The 22,673-nt window shown below is 40.4% G+C and overlaps 1 protein-coding gene across 2 annotated transcripts in view; it reads right to left on the bottom strand.

Moving 5' to 3' along the window:
• LOC118214654 (receptor tyrosine-protein kinase erbB-4-like) overlaps positions 1–22,673 on the bottom strand; it is a 202,409-nt gene that overhangs the window by 100,874 nt on the left and 78,862 nt on the right. For both annotated transcript variants that reach the window (XM_035394785.1, XM_035394786.1), the window contains exon 2: positions 13,811–13,962. In XM_035394785.1, coding sequence (XP_035250676.1) covers positions 13,811–13,962 — 152 coding nt within the window. The remainder of the gene's footprint in view (positions 1–13,810; positions 13,963–22,673) is intronic.

Raw genomic sequence — 22,673 nt, 5'->3', positions numbered from 1 at the left:
GCCAACTTCCTCCTCCCATTGCTCACGCTAGTCAACTTTCAGCAGCACAGCTAGCTGGAAACTGATGGAAGTGGATCAGTAAAAACACTAAAGATGCCATACATTAATACTGGCTGATGTATTCTCTCAGAAGTGCACTCTTCCGCTGTGTGCCAGGGAATATGTCTTCCACAGAACTGGCCGCACAGTGACACGATCTCTCCCCGCTCTCCGTGCCATTGAGGTATTGAGCTGGGAAGAGACAGGGGAATGAGCACCTACATTAAATGTTTTAGTAATAGCATTTGTTGGTCCTAAGTCTTGTGCAATACGAAGACAAGGATAAGAGAGCTCTCTTCTGCAGAAAGGACACACTGCACTGCAAATGACTGCTATACTCATCTCTGTGGCACTCAAAACACATCTTCTCTCTTGAGAGGCCAGGGTTGAGGTTTCAGTTCCACCAGAGAGCTTTTCTTTACCCGCCCACAGCAAAATACCCCCCTTCCCCCCAACAACCTTCAATATGATAAGGAAATGAACAAACAGCCAACAAAGAGTATAATTGAGGGAATATATCACAAGAAACTGATTAAAAGTGTCCAGCTTCTGGGCAGTGCCAGAGGGGCTCTTTGTAGTTCTCAGGCTGTAATCTCTGTGGCTTTAGAAAAGCGAGCACCACTGATCCCCATCAAATGTGACAAGCAGGAAACAGAGGCCACCGCAGACTCTCAACAAACAACTCAACACCTGGGGAGCCACCTCCATCAGTCTCCCGCAAAAACGACAGGGCCTCCAGAAGGAATTCTCCAATCCTGAAGTCGTGTCGTAATTGATTTAAGCAGATTAATTGCAGTCAAGGCTGTGCTTGCGTCGTGCTTAATATTGCACAAATTGATGAGTGGGGGACTCCATCCAGGGAGCCGTTTTGATGAATGGCAATTATTCAATTAGACCGCCGTTATTGCTGCTCCTTTTAATCTAACAGTAATCACTTTCCCATCCTTGTAATTGCTGTATGAGTATAATTGGGCTAGGAGTAGACTGTGCCATCCTTTGTCAGTTTTAATCATGAATGGCCCCAGGTAGTGCTGAAACACCGTAGTGGCAAAGGGCTGGTGTTGCAGTATTCATCACCAGCCAATGCAGCATTGATACACTGCTCGCTGATGATACTTGGGGAACACCGCCAAAGTGACTGGCACCAGTGATACACTGAGACCTTATCACTTGGTTTGTAGGAGAATGGGAAAGTAAAATAAATCAATCAATGCTGAGTGGATTAAAGCAAAGACCACATGTATGCAGTTAACCAGAGCGTGTTTCTGTTAAATATAGTAGCAGATAGAAAACTTAATAGTAACCTAATTTCAGGTAGATTTCAGAGAGAGAGAGAGAGAGAGAGAGAGAGAATTATTAATTTAATTAATTAATGTCTTTATTAGTATTAAATTATTTTTTCACTTTATTTTTATTATTATTATTATAGTGCTTGTTATTGTTGTTACTACAGATGGATATATCAATTGCTTGGTTCAATTTATGTTCAAGCTCTAATGTCTTTCTGTATTTCTATATGTACGATTTGGTAAGATCTATTAATGTATTTCATGCCAATAAAGCATTTTGAATTTTAATTTTAATTAGCTTTGCAACAAACACATTTTCATTGTAGTATCTGAACATTGGGTCTGAATTCTACTGGACAACAAGTCAAAATAGTACAAATGAAGACTTTGGATTGTGGATATTCAAATATCCAACACACTCTAAATCTGCAATGGACACAGCAGGTTTAATTGTCAGGCCTGCTATAAACTCACAGTATACAAAAGATGGCAATTCAGACTCTCAAAGTTTATGTGTAATTATATACATCAGTTTTACGCCCCCTTGCCACAACACACGCACATGCACGCACGCACACACACACACGCGCGCGCACACACGCACAGACACACACACACTATCAATTAAAAACCTATCTATCAAACATTGCTTAGGTTTTGGCATCCTCTCTCTGAGGAAAATGAAAGTTCTGTGAATCTATTAAAACTTTTCAAAGTGGATAAAGAACTTGTAAGCATAATTATTGTAGAAAGCACACACATGATGCTGGCTATATAAGGGTATATACCTGAGGGAAAGTGACTCTCTGAACAAACAGAAAACCTTCAGTTTCCTATTTGACTTCCTATGAAACAATTACAGGATGATAATGCTGGTTACCCACTAATGGGACTCCTATAGTGACTATAATATTCAGTGCTAGACAGATTCCCTCATTGAGAGTGACTAACAATACAAAGCTCTTATTTCCCTCACACTTATATAGCAGAACACATTACAAAAGCAATTCAGGTTAAATACCTTTTAGGCTAAGGGTGCAGTCAGTGTCCATGCTGGAATTTGAACCAGTAGCTAATTAGTTTCAAGCCCAGCTCCTTACAAATTACATTACACTACCACCCCACGGTTCAGAAAATAAGTTGTGCATTGAAAGATACTTGTACAACATAAACAGCGGTGCTAAAGAACACGTGTTGTCATAGTGTGTTGTGCATGCACCAACTATAAGCCTATGGGGTTGTTCTTTGGTCCATATTTATTTAGCCATTTGGCAGTTTGAAACACTGATAAACTGATTTGTTCACTGTAGAGGTTGCTCTCCTGTCATTTTTTACTGAGCCCTGTTCAGCACCTATGATTCTCCACTTGTATTTGCAATGCATGTATATACATACCAGTACTCCTGTTATTGTATCTTTCTCATTCCTGAAAAGGGTGGAAGAGATGTGCACATAACCTTGGTGTAAATGACTGAGGAAGGGGTGATCTCTGTGGATCTCAGTACAGGTAAATAACTCCTTATCACAGCGCAAGGATGGCACACTCACTGCTTAGCGCTGTACTGACCTCACAGTTCTGTTTGTTATGAGCACTATGGGGTTGGCAATCCAATGAAATTAAGCAGAGATATTTGGCAGCCCCAGTTACCATCACTATGGGGCCATTAGCCATTCTTGGGAGGCACCAATCTCACTTTGTGGTGCCCATTATCAGCTCATAAAATCAGAAGACTGCACAGGCGCTCTATAAACCTGAGAATTATGCTGAGGGGAGGGCTGATGCAAGACCCTGATATGACTGAAGAAGAAGTAGAAGCAGAAGAAGCTGAAGAAAAAGAAGAAGAAGCCAAAGAAGAAGAACCTGCTGCTCGTTTGCAGTGTTGCTTATTCAATGCACTCAAAAGGCTTCCCAAAAACTATTTATAATAATTACATGTACTTGCAAGAGCAACAGGCAAATACAAAAAGGCAATACAACACAAGCATACAAAAACAATATAAAGGTAAATACAATATTAATGCCTGGCAAGATTTACAGTGTCAAAAAGACAAGAAAAAGGTGGGTGTAACTTAAAAAAAGAGATTTTGTCAGGAGAGGCATTCTGTAGTCTGTGTTACCATATTAAAGATCAACAGATTTCCCAACGCAGACAAAGAGTCTGGCCAGCAGAGTATGAAAAGCACACATCGAGATATCAAGTGGCTGAACAGGTCATCATGTGTAATACATGTGCACATGTGCATATAGTGTAATTAATAGACCATCAATCGGTGGAAAAATCAGGCTTTTGTAGTTCCCCCTCTCCCCTCACATCCAGCATGGGTGGATTCCCTGTTCAGTATTTTAGAACCAGTGAGGGAAATTTAAGGTCAGATGAGTATATTAAAAAATGACAAAAACCTAAGAGCATCGATACATTCCATGTCTCAGGCCATCTCTACCTCTATCCACATGAACAAGACCCACATACACTGTCTGCCTCCCTGTTTTATTTGGGGAAGTCTACAGCCCTAGAAAACAATTGAGAAAATTAAATAAAATATGACATTCAGAAATGGGTCCAGAGAGTACAAGTTCTGGGACACAGACATCTTGCATTATGCAGGACTAAAAAACGGCAGTGTAAACTCAGTGTCAAGTTACAGTAAAATGTGAAAATTAATAATTCATATGGTTGACTGATGTAGAGTCAACACAACATGCAATTTTCTCTCCAGTAAAAAGACCTCCCCAGCATGCAGTCTAACAAAGGTGTAATATTCCATTATAAAGTGCACCGTGTTAAACAGAAGAACCTGAGCAGCTGACAGGGCAGCTCTCTTAGCCATGCTGCTGTTCGTCAGGCTGGTTCTGGCAGCAGACTGAGGGGTCGCTGTGATAATGGGAGCAGTGAGCGGAGGCTGAGGGAGTGGAGCGGGAGAAAAAAAAAAAAAACACACATACTGTACTCCCACAGACACGGAGACTAGCCTCCTCATTGGAATCATCTAGAAGTGAAAGGTTTACATGAGTGAGGCGGTGATCTTTAGGCTCAATAGCAGCAGGAGTCGGCGTAAACCATTTGAGATAAAGTGCTCCGTGAATCAGACAGTTAAACATTACTCATGTTACCATTCATAGGTCACACTGAGATATCAAAATTAATAGCACCACACACAGGTACTCAAGAGCCTATCTACCATTACACATATTATAGATCTTGAGTGGTTAAAAACAGTAAGCACACATTTAAAAATCATGTATATTTTCAATTCAATGTATTTGGTGCTCTCTCCAATAGTTTGTGTTATTTTCTTTTCCCCACATTTAACCCAGTTGGACCAATAATAAACACTTTACACTTTAACACAAAATTAACACAGCAAGAAGGTCCGAATCCCGGTCTGGGCCTTTCTGTGTGGAGTTTGCATGTGTCCCCCTTAATATTCTCTCAATATTTTATATGTTTATACAACAGATTAGATAGCATCAGGACATATATCACCCATCGCAAGCCAAATAAATATCCCAGTAGAATATTTTCCCCTTGGCCTTTCTTTTGAATTTCAACAAAGCCTGCCTGTGCACAAATCTTATCTGTACACAGACAGAATATAAAAATTCAAAGCCAAATAAATTGATCACCAAAGGCATGTTGAAACAAATATGAATTATGCTATGACATGTCCAAGATCCAGCAATCTAATTCCGACAGAGTTTAATGATTGTGAGTTATAATAATCGTTCACTCGTTTGATGGTGCGAGTTGTGTATACAAAGAATGCAATATTAAATCTGAATGAATGGCACAAGAACAGGCAAACTAGTTTACTCAGTATTTTGGAACAATATAAAATGGTAAATGGACTGCATGTATATCATCAGCTTAATATACTGTGCATACACTATAAGTTTTGTTTACTCCAATTGACATAAAAAAATACATTGCCTCTCACCTGCCATTAAATGGAGGAAGGTATCCCGGTCCACATTTCTAAACATGAAGACTACAGGCTTCAGTAGACTGTCCCTGTGCTCTTCATCTAGACGTTTGGAGTTCTCAAGGGTATCCTTAGCCTCCCCTTTCCACACCGGAAGTGGAACTGGTGGCTGGATCACATCTATAGCCTCGTCACAGTGGTCCAGACACCACTGTCTGGGAACTCACATTTGGGTAACAAGTCTATTTTATAAAGCAGAACATGAATTCAATTATTAATAATGAATGAATGAATGAATGAATAGATGCAAATCTGATTTATCAAACACTGAACCTGCCACAAGCTGGTACTTTACATGACAGTGTCCATATCAATCTACATGTAGTTTGTTGCTCTCTGGAGTGCAGGAAATAAATGAAGCATAACAAATGGGGTCTGTAACTAGGCAGCATTGTTATAACCAACTAATTTGACTGGACCATCTGTAAAGCATCATAGACTTAACCAGACTGTGCCTCATTTGGTATAAAACAAGATAGCCAGAGACAGCTAGCATATATAACTATTAAGCACATTTTGGCAGCCATACAATTAACCTGAAAGTGACACACTTGTTAACGACACTTGAGTACATAATAAGCATGTCTGCCCTTCGTAATTATCTACGCAAATAAAAAGATATATATTATTTCAACTATTGTTAGCGAAGGTTGCCTGGCAAGCTTGTTGCATTGTTAGATAAAATGAAGCATACCAAATGGAATCTGTAACTAGGCAGCATCGTTATAACCAGCTATTTTGACTGAACAGTCTGTAAAGCACCATGGACTTAACCAGACTGTGACTCATTTGGTAGAACAAGCTAGCCGGAGACAGCTAGCATATATAGCTATTAAGCACATTTTGGCAGCTATACAATTAACCTGAAAGTGACACACTTGTTAACAACACTTAAGTACATAATAAGCATGTCTACCCTTCATAATTATCTATGCAAATAAAAAGATATCTATTATTTCAACTATTGTTAGCAAAGGTTGCCTGGCAAGCTAGTCTGCCAGCTAATGTTAGCTACAAATCTTGCTAGTTACATAAACAGGTAGCAGATAGCTACCAAAAAGAGCATGCAGTGTGTCAAATAGGTCAGACTTCAGTTATTTCTCACTCCAATTCTAATATTATTTGCCTATGAAAAATAATTACTTTGCAAGTGCTCTCCTGATTTTATTTTATTTTTCCAGTCCTGAGAGTGAAAATCTGTGGCTGTGGGTACTGTGAGTATATGTCTGAGGCTGAACCCTATTGAAGCTGAGGGTGGTAGGAGAACATCATTAGCTAGTGTTTAATTAAATTACTTGGTCCTTCATTCTTTCTTTAGGTGAATCATAAGCCATCTGTAGAACCTCTCTCTCTCTCTCTCTCTCTCTCTCTCTGACTTTAAACATAGTTTCTTTTTTCAGCATTTAACAGGTTTGGAGAACGGTGGTTGTCTGCGCCAATGGACTGAGAGGAGTCTTTTCCTCTTTCAGTCTTAATTACAGCCTATTCATCCTATGATTACATCCCTATTCATTCTCTTGGGTGATGAAGAACTGTTCCTATCTCCACAATACCAGGTGGATAATTACATTTTGTTCTAAGAGGAAAAATGTGGAAATGTGTGAGATGATAAAGGTAATAATTATCACAGTGCATGAACTGAGGAGTTGCTGTATGAGGCTGAGAGAGGGACAAAAAGAGAATGAAAGTGATGAGGACTAAAGGGTAAAAAGAATTTAAACAAAAGAAGAGGAACAAAATAAAAGTATAAAGAAAGAGTGAGCATCTACTCACAATTCCCTACTCTACAAGACATGGATACATGTCCTGTCCTCAGGGAGGGTGAGGGGTGCAGGGGGGCTCTACTTGGGATTAAGGCTGCTGTGTGATTCCTTGACGTCATTGATGTCAGCACTGTAAATGTATCATTTTTACGTTCGTGATCAACATGTCTTTTTTTATCAGAGGTGCTGATAATTATTATTATTTTTTTTTAAAATATGAAATTGTAAGAAAATGCTTGGGGAGGCTTTGCCTGCGCTGTGCAGATTCATGACCGGGCTATAGCCCGGGTATGCAGCTGTGTTTCAGCATTACTGGTCACAATCCCTTTACATTACGCCATTGTTCATGTGCATATTGGAAGCAACCACACTAATGTTAGCTTACATGTAACACAATTTCAACTATATTTTTTTAGGTATCAAAAAAATCATGATGAATATAATCAATCGGAAATGGGATGTGGTAGAGCATGCATAAGGACAACACTAAAACTAATGCAATAAACAAATTCTGACCAAAGCAACAGAACATGTTAACGTTGGCTTCGTTAATTTTCTTCTGTCCCAGAATTTTATGTTTTTTTTTTTTTTTTTTTTTCATTCAGAACTCCGGATTGTTTGTTCGGAGGGCACCCTCTCCTTGCCTCACTCCGGGCCACCTTCGCCGTCATTATTTTCAGCTGCGAGTGTAATCGGCCGAGGGCTAATCAACATTTAGCTCTTCGAAGCGCGTCATTACACAGCCTCTGAATGATGGCACAATTACACATAATGTCACTTGGCTAAATGGCTGCGTAATCCTAATGAGCTCTTATTTAAACACAAACAAGCCGCTGTGCGAAGAAAGACGGCAAAAAACACGCAGGCTATCACAACACAATGACAAGTTAACCCTGCAACAACTGACCTGGGATCAGTTTACAAACTCCCTGTCACAACCCCCAACATCTTGGACAAAAGGTGGAGATTGATTGAGGACAAGAGCTATTGGGATATCACTGTGTTCACACCTGGGTAAGGAAGCACCTTTGGTGTGAGACATTGAGGTTAATGGTGTTATTGATGAATACCTTGTTCCATTCCCCTCAGTCAATGCATTGCCGTGGACATCATAACTATTATATCCTGTCTTATCAACTGCCCTCTTTCAACTGGCATGATCCCCATGGGCTCTTAAGAGGACCCGCATCACTCCTCTCTTCAAAAAACTCTCAGTACCCAACAGACCAACAGGTTTACTGACCCATCTCTCGCTTCTCATTTTTTATCTAGAAATCTGTGTTCCATCGCCAACAGAATATCCTCCTTGACCCCAAACATTTGGGTTTCAAGTCTGGCCACTCCACTGAGACTGCTCTCCTCGCAGTCACAAAGGCTCTTCTCCAGAACATTCACCTCCATCCTTGTGCTGTTTGGCTTTTCTGTTGTGGCCAACTACCAGATCTTTCTCTCAGCCCTCATGGAGGTGGACATCTCAGGCTTCATCCTCGCATAGTTTTTACCATAGCTATGCTGATGACACTAAGTTTTTTTTTTTCATTTTCTCCCTCCAACACCCAAGCCCAGGCACACATCTCTGTTTGCCTGGATGTCAATTGCAGCCTGAAAGTCCACCCGCAACCTGAAGCTCATTCTGGGGAAGACAGAACAGTTCCTGTTGGCAAAGGGTTCCTTGCAGATTGATGTTTCAGTCACTGCCGATACCTAGGCTAAGAATATGGGACAAGTTGCAGCAGCCACCTTGGTTCTGCAACTTTCATCAAGAGAATCCACCCATTCCTCAGCTAATAAGCTACACAGCTAGTTGCACAAGCCCTTGTAATCTCTAATGTGGACTACTGTAATGCCTTGCTGGCAGCCTTACCTGCCGGTGGTATTAAGTTACTCCGACCGGTGCTGCTGCTCACCTGGTCTTCAACCTGCACAGATTCACATGTGCCACACAACTTTTGAACCAGTGTGAATGAATACCATAATAGCTACACTCCTTTTTGGTTTATGAAAGCCCAGGCTCCTATCACTAGTAAACAGATGGATGGATAAAATTGTGGATGGATTTTTGGTGAGAGATCAAATCCACTCTGCCTGAACGACAACAAGACAGTTGTAGGATTATGCTATTTTGCTGGTGTAGATGGAATGTAAGTTCAGCCTGTCAGGCTGCTATAGCTTTTACACACCCACTATTGTACCAATCTTAAATTATCTGTGGTATATTGTGGTAGAAGTGTGTGGTTGTTTTGCATTGAATGTCCTGTTCTGTAATATTAAATCAACCGATCATGACAGGCTTTTCTCAGTGCATTATTATGATTTGGACATTTGTTTCAATATGAAACTTTTTTGTATTTTGTTGCTGCTATCTTAGCCAGGTCTCTCTTGAAAAATGTTTTTTTTATTTTTTACTTTTTTTTATCTCGAGAGGCTTTCTGGTTAAATAAAGGCTAAATGAAAATAAAAGAAATGTGATGCACTGTGAAGCTGGCATTAATAAAGAATGATACAATTTCTAGGGCTCTATCCAATAATGAAAAATACACCTTTCCAATCCTGACACTCCTCACACTCTGCCTCCAACTCGATAAAACCAGGTCAGCATGGAGCATGGAGACAGACCGATCATAATTACAGTCAGCATGAAGACGAGCTCAGTGCTCACAAAAGACCCAGCTCTAATGGAAACTGGAGATTGGCAGCACCTCTACTACCATCGCAAGCCCACACCTGAAACAGGAATTCAGAGGTTTTAGCCTCCGTCTCAATTTTATCCCCATGATGACAAATGTCCCCCCCTTATATCTACTAGTAGAATCTTGAGGAATAGCTCGCCCAAGTGTTCATGCTCTCTTTCTATTGTTCCAATGACTTTTTCCTGTGTTCATCTGTGTGTCACTAGCTATGGAACTTTCCTTCTTGCCCCATCGCTTCTCAAATTTTTAAGAATTTGGATTTCCTGCCATGATGCTTATAGTCAGTTGCATGCAAGTTTTGGCACCCCAGGTCAAACTGTATGTTACAGTAAATCTCTGACATAATCAGGATCAGGTTGTTCTGATAATGAATTGTTATATAGCCTCAAACAATTATTAAAAAACTACTCACTAGCAAGAGCTGGACACTGCAATGTTCCTGAATGGAGGTGGGAAAGCTATTGGAAAAGACATCATATGTCAATCAATAATTGATTTAGATTTCACTGACCAGACAGACCATTGCAGCTATTGTAGCTACACGTTCAGGGCTGGTTTTAAAAATGTGATGTGAATGTGAGGTGAGAATATGTTATTCACAGTCAATCAAATGTTATTTCTACAGTGCATTTTACAAATGATTTAGCACAATATGGTTCACAGCAAAAGGCCCAAAGCAGCAAGGCAAAGGACTATATGAAAAGGAAAAACTGTTTGGAATAGCACTGTCACTTAATAATAAAAGAATAATTTTAAAATATAATAATAATAATAATAATAATAATAATTATTATTATTATTATTATTATTATTATTCCCTTCACAGTGAGGAAAGCATGGATTGTAGGCTTGGGGAAACAAGTTTCATTCCTCTGAGCATAACAGGAAAGGGTCAGCCAGGCCATTAACCCCCTTCAGTGCTGCAGACTGGTCTGACAGTGAATAAAAAGGACAGTCCTTCTGTGAACGCCCAAGAGAGAAAAGGCTGTCAGATTTCTTCTAGCCCTGAGGAAAAGATCCACAAAAGATTTTTCTGCACAGAACAATGACTTTTATCACTGTTCCAGGTCCTCAGAAAAGCTGCTTTGCTGCAAAAAAGGGTGACATTGAATGTGTACCCATAATTCATGGTGGTGAGCCATGGTCCAGGACAAAGTGGAAATGAGCGCTATACTTGTTGCCGATGTTTAGTGACCAATGTCAGGTATTATGACAAATAAAGGTAGAGATGTGTTTGTGTTGCTTGATTTAAGTTCAGTCAAAATATTCCCAATTCTTCTGTTTGTATCTCTTCCTTTTCTACTGATCTACTAATACTTATATTATAATCTCCCCAACCTACACTGTGTGTCCATTTGGGGGCAGTGCCCACTCTCCCGACTTCCCCTCACCACCCACAAACACACAGCAGCTCATGAGAAGCTGAGAGGAATCTCAACACTTGGCTACACCGATACTGCGCTGTCTTTGCCATGCAACATGGTTAGGGGGTGGGAATCTGAGGCGAGCCAGAGCAGCAGTCACAGACAGACCCCCCCACCCCCACCCCCCCCCCCCGCAGCATCCTGTGACTGCAACACACCCAGCAACAATCCCCTGATTGAAGAAATCGAAGCGAACTGCACCTTACTATTTGTGGTGTTATCTGAACACAAAAAGGGGCAGGGGACTGGGGGTGTGTGGGTAGTGATGGGTGTGTTTAAGTAGAACACTTCACTAAGAGTCTGTCTTTGGAGACTAGCTACTATCTGGCAGTTCACTCCCATCATTTGGAGTTCCTATGCTACAACACTACCAGAAGAAGGCTCAGGGTATAAATCCCAAGTTCTCATAAAAAAAAAAAAATTGAGCCAGAGAGACATAAAACTAAAGAACTGCTGATGTACTTTCAGTAACTCTAAAAAGACCCTCTCCCTCTCTCTCTCTTTCTCTTTCTCTGTCTTTCTCTTTCACTCTCCATCTCTTTGTCCTTGATTAATTCAGATTGAAGTGATGGGAAATGAACTTGAGAAAGTACTAATTGCACTTGTCAATTGAATCTGGGCTGGCCTCGACAATGAGGCCTCAGACTCAGTCTTCATTAATTCTGAAGGAGAGGGTGAAGTGGCCTTATTGGAGAGGACCTCCACTCTCTGTCAGAGTTCCCTCTCAGGCCATACGCCCTTCAGTCCAAAAGGGCAGAGTTTTAACTGAAGAGCCCGTTTCCAGACCATACTCTTGTGATAGGTACAGAGTAGTCACATTAAACAAGATAATCACGCATAGGTAATTTTCAGACTTTTATTACCCATTTATGGACCTGAGAAAGGGTGGTGGGTGGTACTAACAGGAAATAGACCTGGAATATGTCTGAACTTCTTTCAGAAGTTTTTTTTTTTTTTTTTTCCAACCAGTTTCAGTTTAAACTAATATAATATCTGTTGTAAAGTGTAACTGCTAATTAGCCTACTCAGACTGAGGTTATGGTTGAAGAGCCAGGCAATTAACTCTAAAACCTTTTTTCCCTTCAATTGCATTCACTGCCATTGTAGCCTTGAGCATGATACTTAACATGAATTGCTTAAGTCAATGGCTGTGAAAGGAAATTAGCATTATGTGCAAAATTAAGCTCTGTGAGTTTACCTGGACTAGGCAATCTGCCAAGCAGATAAATGCAATAATAATGTGCCCTGTACAAGATCCAACAACTGATTAGGAGCACCACCATCCAAAAAAATCACTGGGCCTGCCCATCAAATCAACAGCAGATAAGAAGCCCAGATATTTGATTTGTCGACTAATGTTTCACGTGTACCTTATTGCAATGTATGTAGATGTGCAACACAAGACTTTCATTTGTATTCTGTAGACAAGACACACTTAGTCTGAGAATGCACATAAAAGGTATGTAATTGTTTGATCATTCCATACCATGTGTTCAACTAGGATGTGAAGTTGATGCCTGTGATCAACTTGTGACCCTATACTCTAAAGACCCCGGGGATCCATGGAACTGGTCTTCTAAATGTTTCCACACCTGGCCATGTATGCACATAAATCTGTTGTAAACAATGGATCCATCTCTGCAGCGATCATTTCATTTTTCACAGGCCTTGCAGCCCAAAAACAGGACCAGTGTGCCTCTGCCTGAGCCTACCACCAGGCCTCCTGCACAGACAGCAGATGGCCCATCATCCACATCAACAGCATGGCACCAGACAGACAGGGTGCAGGGAAAGAGAGGAACCATGCCAATGCCAGATCTATGAAATATCCCTCAACCCCCACCCCTATAAACAATATGCAATCATTGAGCTAACCATGCCACAAATAATGTTTATGATAATGGTTATGAGTAGTGATAACTGGATAAATGCAAGTTGAGTACCCGCCCATACCCCCCCCCCCCCCCCCCCCCCCCCCCCCCCCCCCCCCAAACCAAAAAAAAAACCTTCTGGAAGTTCATGAAATTGTAGGGAAGTAAGGGAGGGGATGGCTTTCACAGTAACCTAATGCAGATCTGTGATGGGATGGCAATGTGTGCCTTTAATCCCAGCATGCATCAGGGCCATAGGCCCCCGCTCCACTGACTGATCTCTGAGGATTAGAAGGGCCCTTCAGATGAACAGCTTCCAACAGAACAGAATTTCAACCAAGCACAAAATCATCAAAGAGTTCTCCAAGTATTCTCTGAACTAGAAATGGGCAGAGCGAGCAACTTCCATCGCATCGTTAGCTCTTTCAGAGCATCTGACAGCCGCTTGTTCATTCAGCAGTTACTGGCACCATCATATGTGAATGCTTTCAACCTGCGTTATCAGGTCAAGCCACTCACCTTTACAACAAGTGGGAGGGGCTCAGTGTGAGTCCAAGCTTCCCTCTTGGAGGTACAGTTAAAGATTAGCCCCTGTGAATGCCCCACGAGGAGTCCCCAAATGTTCTGTATAGGAATGTGTTCCATGTGCATCCGTGTAAGCCTGTGTGTATGTGCATATGTATGTGTGCCTGTGGTGTGTAGTGTCTGGTGTGTGTAAGCACACACAAGCCTAAGTGCATTAGGTGCTCCTACCCTGAGAAAGGACAGGTCGCGGTTGCGGTCGATGCTGGTGATCTCCAGGTTACCCATCACCACCTCGCAGTTCTCGTAGTACTTGCGCAAGGTGCGGTACTGCTGCTCGAGGTCTGACAGCGTGCTCAGCTTGTTCTCGGTGCCAGGACATACTGTTAGGGAAACACAGACAGCAACAAAAACTCAAGACTGTGATAGAACATCGCCTCCCACAGAAAGGCAACCAGCCATGAGTTGAACAGGTACATGGCAATCTCCATAATAAAATCAAAAATGCCCCATACAGCTCAACTGTGATACAAAACATAATTCTGTTATCAGAAGTATAACAGAACATAAATTCTAAATGAACGATCCTTTATATTTGAGTATTATTCTTTAACAAACTCTATTTATTGCCTCAAACAACAATCAATATATGCATATTAAAATTTGAATCATTCATATTTTTGTAAGAAATTTTTCCACAGACATTATTTTGTGACAATCTTGCTACAAGACATTTTTTTTTTCGAAAAATTACTCACAAAATGATAAACCATTCTTACAAAGAGACAAATGCTTCTGCAGTTTATTTGATCAATTGGAAAAGAGATAAAAATAAATGTGGGTGCAAGGGAAAGAAAGAGTGATGCTTAAAAATCAAACAAGGAAGACACAGGAGAGGTTAAAGGTTAATCCCTGCCCTGAGTAGTCTAAAGCAGGGGTGCTAGTCTGCCCTGTGAGAGCAGGGCTCATAAATCAGCTGAGACACCTGCCCGGTCGTGAGCCAGCCATTCTGGCACTAGCTGTGCCCAGTTAACATGGGCTTATGTCTTAATGCTGCACAATGCTACCCACATCCCCCTCAGCGCTCAGAGACATTTCCTCTTTGCCTATTGGTTAAACTCTGAGGCCAAGGACAGAGCTGAAGGCAAGGGAAAGGACACTCTTCATCTACATCACAGACCCCACATGACCTGAAACGCTGCCACTTCCCTAATGGTGTAAACTTGACACATAACAAGAGACGTGCTTCATTGGCAAGCTTGACGACTTGTGAGAAATCAATCTTGAAGGGTGGGGTGGGAATCTGAAATCAGGTTAGTTATATTATATCCTTGGTGTTCCAATCCTTGATGTTCTTTATATCCGTAGTGTTCCAATTCCAATCCAAAGTTTCCAGATACTCTCCAAATCCATTTGGAGAAATATAATTATATAGTATATTTCAGCTGAATTCTGCCAGGATATTAGTGATCACTCTCTTATTGCACGTATTCACAAAATCAGAAAGGAATATAAATCCAATTGTTTGCCTATAGGATACATCTCAAAGGCTTCCATGACCCCAGGCCTTCCTACACAATCTTAGTCTTGTGAACTGGAACAGGATTTCTCTCATAAATGATGGTAATAATGCTTGGCTCTATTTCAAATCAATTTTCACTCACATACGCAGAGTGAAACAATTTAGCAGTCCTTGGTGTACCCCTGACCTATCTCACCTAATCTTTCAAAGAAACAGAGCCTGCAGGCAGGATATGGGAGTGACTGGATGAACTTGAGAAAAATAAAAAACAAATGCATCCAGGCAATAACATAAGTGATATATTTCCATCAGAAATTCCAGCTTTCTGCTACTAATGTATTTAATGAGCACTTGGTGCACTTTTTTGAAAGCCAGCAATATTTTTGACAATGCTTGTCTTGATGCCCCCAGACTCCCTCAGTTCAGTCTCAACTGAAGCTCAAGCACCATCCTCCCTGTTTTCGATTATGGTGACGTCTTCAATTGACATTCAAACACAACCCTATTATCCAAACTTGACATCATCTGTCACTCTGCTCTCCATTTTGTCACCAGAGCCTCATTTCTCAGGCATCATTGCAAACTATATGCCATGTCAGGTCTGTCTTTCCTTCACAACAGCCTAGCACACAGGTACACATTCATTTATAAAACCAACCTCGGTCTAGCCTATTTGACAGCTCTCCAACACCAGTCACCCCCCAGTATAATCTCAGGTCCCCTACCGCTCTCAGATTAGTACCCAAAGTTCACACAAAACACAGGCCACTCATCATTCAAATACACTGCAGTCACCGACTGGAACAAATTAACTCATTTCCATACTTATAAAGAGGACGGAGTGTAGCACAGTGGGTAAGGAACTGGGCTTGGAACAGAAAGGTCGCAGGTTCGATTCCCCGGTAGGACACTGCCGTTGTACCCTTGAGCAAGGTACTTAACCGAAATTGCTTCAGTATATATCCAACTGTATAAATGGATACAATGTAAAAGTGATGTGTAAAAGTTGTGTAAGTCGCTCTGGATAAGAGCGTCTGCTAAATGCCTGTAATGTAATGTAATGAGTACACTTTAACTGAAGCCTGTAAATATGTCATTTTTAATGTTTGCTATGTTGCCCGTCTACCCTGCACTTCATTCACTCAATAATCCTGTACTGAATGTTTCATTAGCATTGGCTCTGTCACTACACTGTACTCTATGTAACTAATATTGTCTTAACTAATTGTTGTTTATTTTTTCAATGTCAGGTTGTCACTGTGAATGAGAACCTGTTCTTAATTGACCGTCCCGATTAAATAAAGGATGGTTTTGTTTTTTTGACAAATAATCAATTGTAGCCGCCCCCCTATTTTTAAGTCTTCTCCCACGTAATGGTTTATGTGTGTTCATCATTATGTAAAATATGTCTTGTTTAAAAGAAAATAACTGCCTCTTCAAAGCACCACTGCAGACATGCTGAAAGGGCCTTATGCCCAGGAAAATAAGAAATAAATAGTGTTGCAATATACGCTGAGCAGAGAGAAAAGGGGAAAAGGTTGTCCTGTAACTCACAAATCAGTTAAAGCCTTGTGTGTCAGTCCGCGGTACACTGCTGTGCAAAGTCAGCCCCTGCTGTAAATTGTAGACTGTGCAACAATGCATTTAAAAGCCGTTCTGGTGCAGGCTGCCACATGCAGAGATGAGGATAAGGATAACAGATTAATTGTTACTGTGCGCTTATGTCAGGTTCCCCTTGATAAAGGAGATGTCAGTCTTGTTACGGTTTCCTGCTAAAACAAAGGATAAATTATTTAAAATAAAATTGATTTTTTTTTTCACTCATGCTGCTCCTGTGTCCTGTCAAACGTTTACAAACATTTACCATGTTGAGTGGAAGTTCAGAGTGACATGCCTGTGCCAGTTCATGTCTCAGAGGATAGAAGAAACTACAGTGAGCCTGTCTCAAATCTCTAAGCAATGATTTCGGAACAGGAACTGCGGTTTTAATATTTCTTCTTTTATATTACTAAAGACACCACAACCTTACACCTCCTTTTTCGTTAATCATTATCATTAACAAGGCCAGAACAAAGCCTTTATTTCCGACGCAATGGGTTACAATAAGGGAGGAGTTAAATGACGGAGACAGCAGTAATAAGATGGCATTGCATCCCTGGGGCAGTTTCGAAAGATTATAGAGGAGCTTTGTGAAAAAGACACTGTACATTATCACCTGTGACAAGCCTCACATTCCAATAAAGCTACATTGGAGGATGAGGAAAGAGAATTCAAACCGCAAATCCCCCACCCATTTACCAGAGAGGAGTATTAAAACACATTTGTGGTGTGCCCACCCCCCACCCTCCATGATGGATGTGTAATGTTTTTATTGCTAACATTTGTCTCATGCATTTTGCAGACTGCTACTGAATTAAATTCCTGCTTTTTTCTGTTTAATAAATGAAGGATTGGGGCAATACATCATAAGGATGAATTTAATATAATTTTTTTTCATTAATAGAAAGATTAAAAGCCTTGAGGAAGTAATTGTGGGCACGCATATTGAGAAAATGATCATGCATTTGATAATGTGTAGATTTTTTCTTTATTTTTCTTGAGCGATAAGTTTTCAATGAAATATCTCTGCGTGAAAACAGATGAGCAGTTATGTAGCTGCCAGCGTGCACTGCTGGTCATTAAATGATTAAAAATCTTTATTTTCACTTTGTATCATGTTGCACCATATCCATAGTCCAGCGTAATGCACACAATGGAACAATGACTTAATCCTTTAATTTCCATATGGTCAGTTGTAGAAAACAAAAATCCATCAGTGTATTCCTGCTGGGTCTGCCATCACTAAACAACTCCTCAAAAAAATGATCAATTCAACAAAGACAATTGCTGAACCTTGATCAGGAGCATCACTTTGTATAAGAAAATGAAGGAAGTGAATGAGTGATTTATGGTGGCATGAATCACTCATGCATGTCTCATGCTGGTAACACATTCCTGCACAGACCCATTCATCACAGGTCTGAGCCTTAGAACATGACCTCATCCTGCTCCCTCCCACACACCGAAACACACACACACGCATGCTCACACACATACACACATGCATGCTCACACATATACACACATGTAGAGACAGATAGAGCAAGAGAGAGAATCATTTCCCCATAATTTCAGTATCTTATTTGCAAATGTGTGAAGTTTTTTTTTCACAATACATACTTACATTGCACCTGTGTGAATTACCAATCTTTCTGTGGTTTTTTTTTTTTGCTATTATCACTACAAAACTTTGGCCTCGGACAAACAATTGGTATCTGAAATAATTTCAATTCTTCTCTCCCAACTCCCTCTGTGCAGACGTGCTTCTGCTCTTATCCTTACCCTTTTTCTCTACCTCCCCGCCTTTTCATCTCATTTTGCCACTCCCTGGCAGCAGGAAAAGCCAGCCAAGCGAGATGAACAAAAACATGACTGTTCACACACTGCTTGGGTTTAAAAAAAAAAAAATGTATATCTGGTTTTCCCTGTTGGTTTCTCAAGCATAAGCACAGTATCCAACAAATGTGTCACAGAGCGTACACACCACAGAACAGCAGATTGTGGGGACTTTTTCAGAAAACTTGTATTTAATTATTGTCCCTTGGATTTAATGATATCAATAGAACACACTGAAAGGGAATGCACAATGGTGGAGACAAAAAAGAAAAAGCATTCTTTGAAAAAGTTTCCCAAAAGAACTGCAGGTTGAATGGAATACTTAACAAAAAGTCACGTTTCCATTGTTTAAGTTAATTTAGGTACAGCTCAGAAAACCATTTCCCCCTGTTAGAAGTTTATCAAATACCAGCAGAGCCCAGCGTCTGCAATAATAAGCAATGCTCCCACAGAGCTCATGAAAACCCAAATGACTTCTCAAATCCTTTCAAGTAATGTATTTTCATAGAAGAAAATCCCTTTCCTAGACAGCTTCTGTGCCCTGAATCACTGGCAAAGGGGCACAGTACTTTTGAGGCTGGTGTGGCTGCACCACATGTCTTTTGCACAGGTTAGCTCATTAACTGCCCGCATCTAACAGACAGCTTCTACATTTGCAGGGACAGGTAAATCTATCTGTCTGTTTGTATGTCTAAGGTAAACAACCCTTTCTTATTCACTTCTTTCTTATTATTATTTCAGTCCTCCAAACCCTACTGCTACTATTTTTAAGCCAGCAAGCCAAATTTAAACAAAGTACCATAACCCAAAACCAAAAGTTACCTACCATAACCCCTACTCCTCACCACTACAAAAAATGTTTTTTAAAAAAGTCAACCCCAACAAGTATTTTAATTATATGTGAAATTTTATTTCCATTACTTTTTTTTTTTTTTTTTGCTAAATATAGACAGAAATATTGAGGTAAAACAGTTTGACTCATTTTCAAGATTTGCCAATGGGGTAAGAAAATTTAACTTGTCAGGCAAACAGTAACTTAAAACAAACCAATATTTTCTACTTTAGAAAATGTAAACAAAATAACCTTATTTTATGTCTCATTACATGTCTAAAGCACTTGTTATGACAGACATTTATTTTTTTTGCAGTGAAGGTTGCATCTTACAAGCAGACCCCATGGTCTCCCCTCTAGGACTAGAGCTAAGCAGCACTGCTATATATTGTGTGGAGTGTGTGAGAGCAGTCATTCCCCTAGGTTTTATGACATACTTCTGCCTTGCTCCAGCTTTTTAATTTCCACACGGCTGTGTACACTCCAGTCAGCGTTCACTACATTTCCACTCTCACCCTGCTGCACTGGCATTCACCGGCATGTTAGCGCCACAGCGCTTGGCTAGGCCTCGCTACACGCGTCTGTGAGGCAGCGCCTCCACCGGCACACATTCATCTGCCACCACTGTATTCATACTGCAGAACTTTGTGGTATAGAAAAACTATAGTTCTCACTACAAAATAATGCACACAATGAAAATTATTGCGTGATGTATATGTGTATACATTGCTATTATATGCAAGACATATGAATTTATTGTCATGATATAACCATATACATTGAAATCACAAATTACTACAGATTTTTTAAAGGGTAGAGAATATTAGGGGATATTGCCACAAAATATATATATTTTTAAAAACAATACAAAAAAACAACAACAAAAAAACCAAAACATTATGCTATAAATTATAGAGAGCAACCCATTAAAGCAAGTGCCTGGTCAATGGTAGCAATATATGAGTGTTCTGAAGTGCATACAAATTGCTGTCGCTTGTAACCATTAATAATGTCAAAAGCAGGTTAAGAGGGGAGACACCTTTTGGTACAAATTATAATGCGTCGATGACACTACATCCGTGCGAGCTGAATGACACTGAATTAATGCTGAGTCTAACTGCATGCAAATTGTTATTCTCTGGCTTCACTGGGTCCTTCCATTCAAAAGGTTGTTCATCTTCAACACACCACAGATACACCAAAAAAATAAATATCCTGCTACATTAAAGCCATAGAGAGGAATGTCGTCATTGACCTCTGACGTGTTGCTATTAAAAATTGTACAGGAAATACAAAAACCACCAGCAATTTTAAGTCTTCTAATATAAGCTCTTATTTAAGCTCGTATTTATTTAATATTGTATGTTTTTTACATTTGCATTTATTTTTTTATATAAGAAGGAAACTTTACTGAAGGAGGTACTGTTTATCTAAGATATTTGATTTTAATTGTAGTTGATTGTTGTTCTGCACTTTTGCACGTTTCAAATTTTTTAAACCAAAAGCAATTAAAGTGGTTAACTTGCTTATAGTAAATGCATTGTCTGCTGGTTTACTTTGTTACTTTTCAGTACACCACGTTCAGTATGCCACTTAGTACTGTATCACTTTGAATATTAAAGTGCACATTTACACCAGACCACTCTTGTGAGTTTGCTACCATTTACGATTAAAAACCATAGAAGGGTAAAAACATACCAGGCTGAAATTGGTATGATGTAAGCAACACAGCTGCAACTAATAAAATTGATAAAATTGTGTCAGATTTACAGTAGGTGTGCAAATGATCAATCATTGACAATAGTCAATAGTATTGGCGGCGCCGAGGCGGTGGGGGGCCCCCAAATCAAATTCTGTCTTGTCACGGGCACGCTCCATTCGCACGCTAACGCGGCGTCTCCTCCGGCCGTGCTCACGTGATGTCGGCCTGGTGATCGCGCCCTGTCCACGGTTACTGAACCTTGCTTTTAACCCACCTCCTTAATCCCGTCCACCCCCGCTGCTGGAGTCCTTGCTAAATTGCCGTTTTATTGCTGACGGGTAGACTGTGAACAGTGAGAATCTGGTATGGAAAAGCACTCACCGCGCAACATGCAGCCAATACAATCAGGCAGAATAAGCGAGCAGGACTCAGAGGCACGCGAGCAAGTGGCAGGCTTTCCAAGGAAATCGCAAGCCTCTCTGATGATGCAGCACCACCTCTAAAATACAAACTGTGTAGTCGCCTGGGCTGATCTGTGGTGCAGCAGCTGTGAGAATAACATTGCAAATAAGTATAATTGATAGTATTATTATTTCTGGATATGCCTGTGGTAGACAGTGGTATAGCAGCAATAGTAATGGCATGTTCTATCCCAGAAGCTAACACCGGCTCAAACTACAGCCTCTATAAAAACCCTGACTTTGAGGAACAAATAGGCTAGGTGGCATTATTATTGCACTTATTTTTACTTCTTGTTGATAATTTACTATGTCAGTAACCTAAATAATGTCAATGCATAATTATAATGAACAGAACTTGCTTTAATTTATGCACATGACATTTACTGTTCATTTCTTTCTCCACACAAGTGTTTTGTCCTCTCATTCATTACAGATTGCAGCTGAGTGTTGCATGAGAGTGGGGAAAATATAACTTCACTATTTTTGCCAAATACATATGAGAAACACATTTAAGTAAAAGAGCCATGCAGATATACTGAAACTTTCCTGGTAGCCTAAGTCCTATTCAACACTGTCTTTTCTTCAGTGGTTTCGACAAAACCTTTGAAAATCAGCATTTTTAAACCACACTCATCAGAAATTCAGCATGCATTAGCAACACAGTACAGAAAGACCAAAAAACTGTGTGGCATGGAATCTGTGGAAGTTACACAATGAGGAAAACGAGGTGCCATTTCCTAAGTGCCAAAGGGGGGTGAGCATGCACCTGCCTGAAGCAGTTCAAGTCGGCTGGTACGGAATAAGGAGCAGAGCAGTACAGACTGAACTCTATTATGCCCTCTAGTGGATGCCAGGATGAGCCGCCAGCTGCGTGTGTTCATACGTCTCTGGTTCATACTTTACATTGTGAGTGTCGGTAAATCATCTCTGGCATGACAACGTAAAGGCTAATGCAGCCAGGCAACAGGGTAAAACATAATCAGTAAACTCCACACCTACATTTTTTTAACCTAAAAAAGCACGCTTACGCACAGATGATTGGGTGGACAATCCCTACCCATCATGAATTCTGTAAACTCTGGACACGTCAAGCAGCCAAAAGACAGGCTGAAACAAGACATGATGAAATGACCCTTCTCTTT

The sequence above is a fragment of the Anguilla anguilla genome, chromosome 15 (genome assembly GCF_013347855.1).
Source record: "Anguilla anguilla isolate fAngAng1 chromosome 15, fAngAng1.pri, whole genome shotgun sequence".
NCBI classification, from domain to species: Eukaryota; Metazoa; Chordata; class Actinopteri; order Anguilliformes; family Anguillidae; genus Anguilla; species Anguilla anguilla.
The sequence above is the reverse complement of the archived record's forward strand: the minus strand, read 5'-3'. Positions and strand labels throughout refer to the sequence as shown.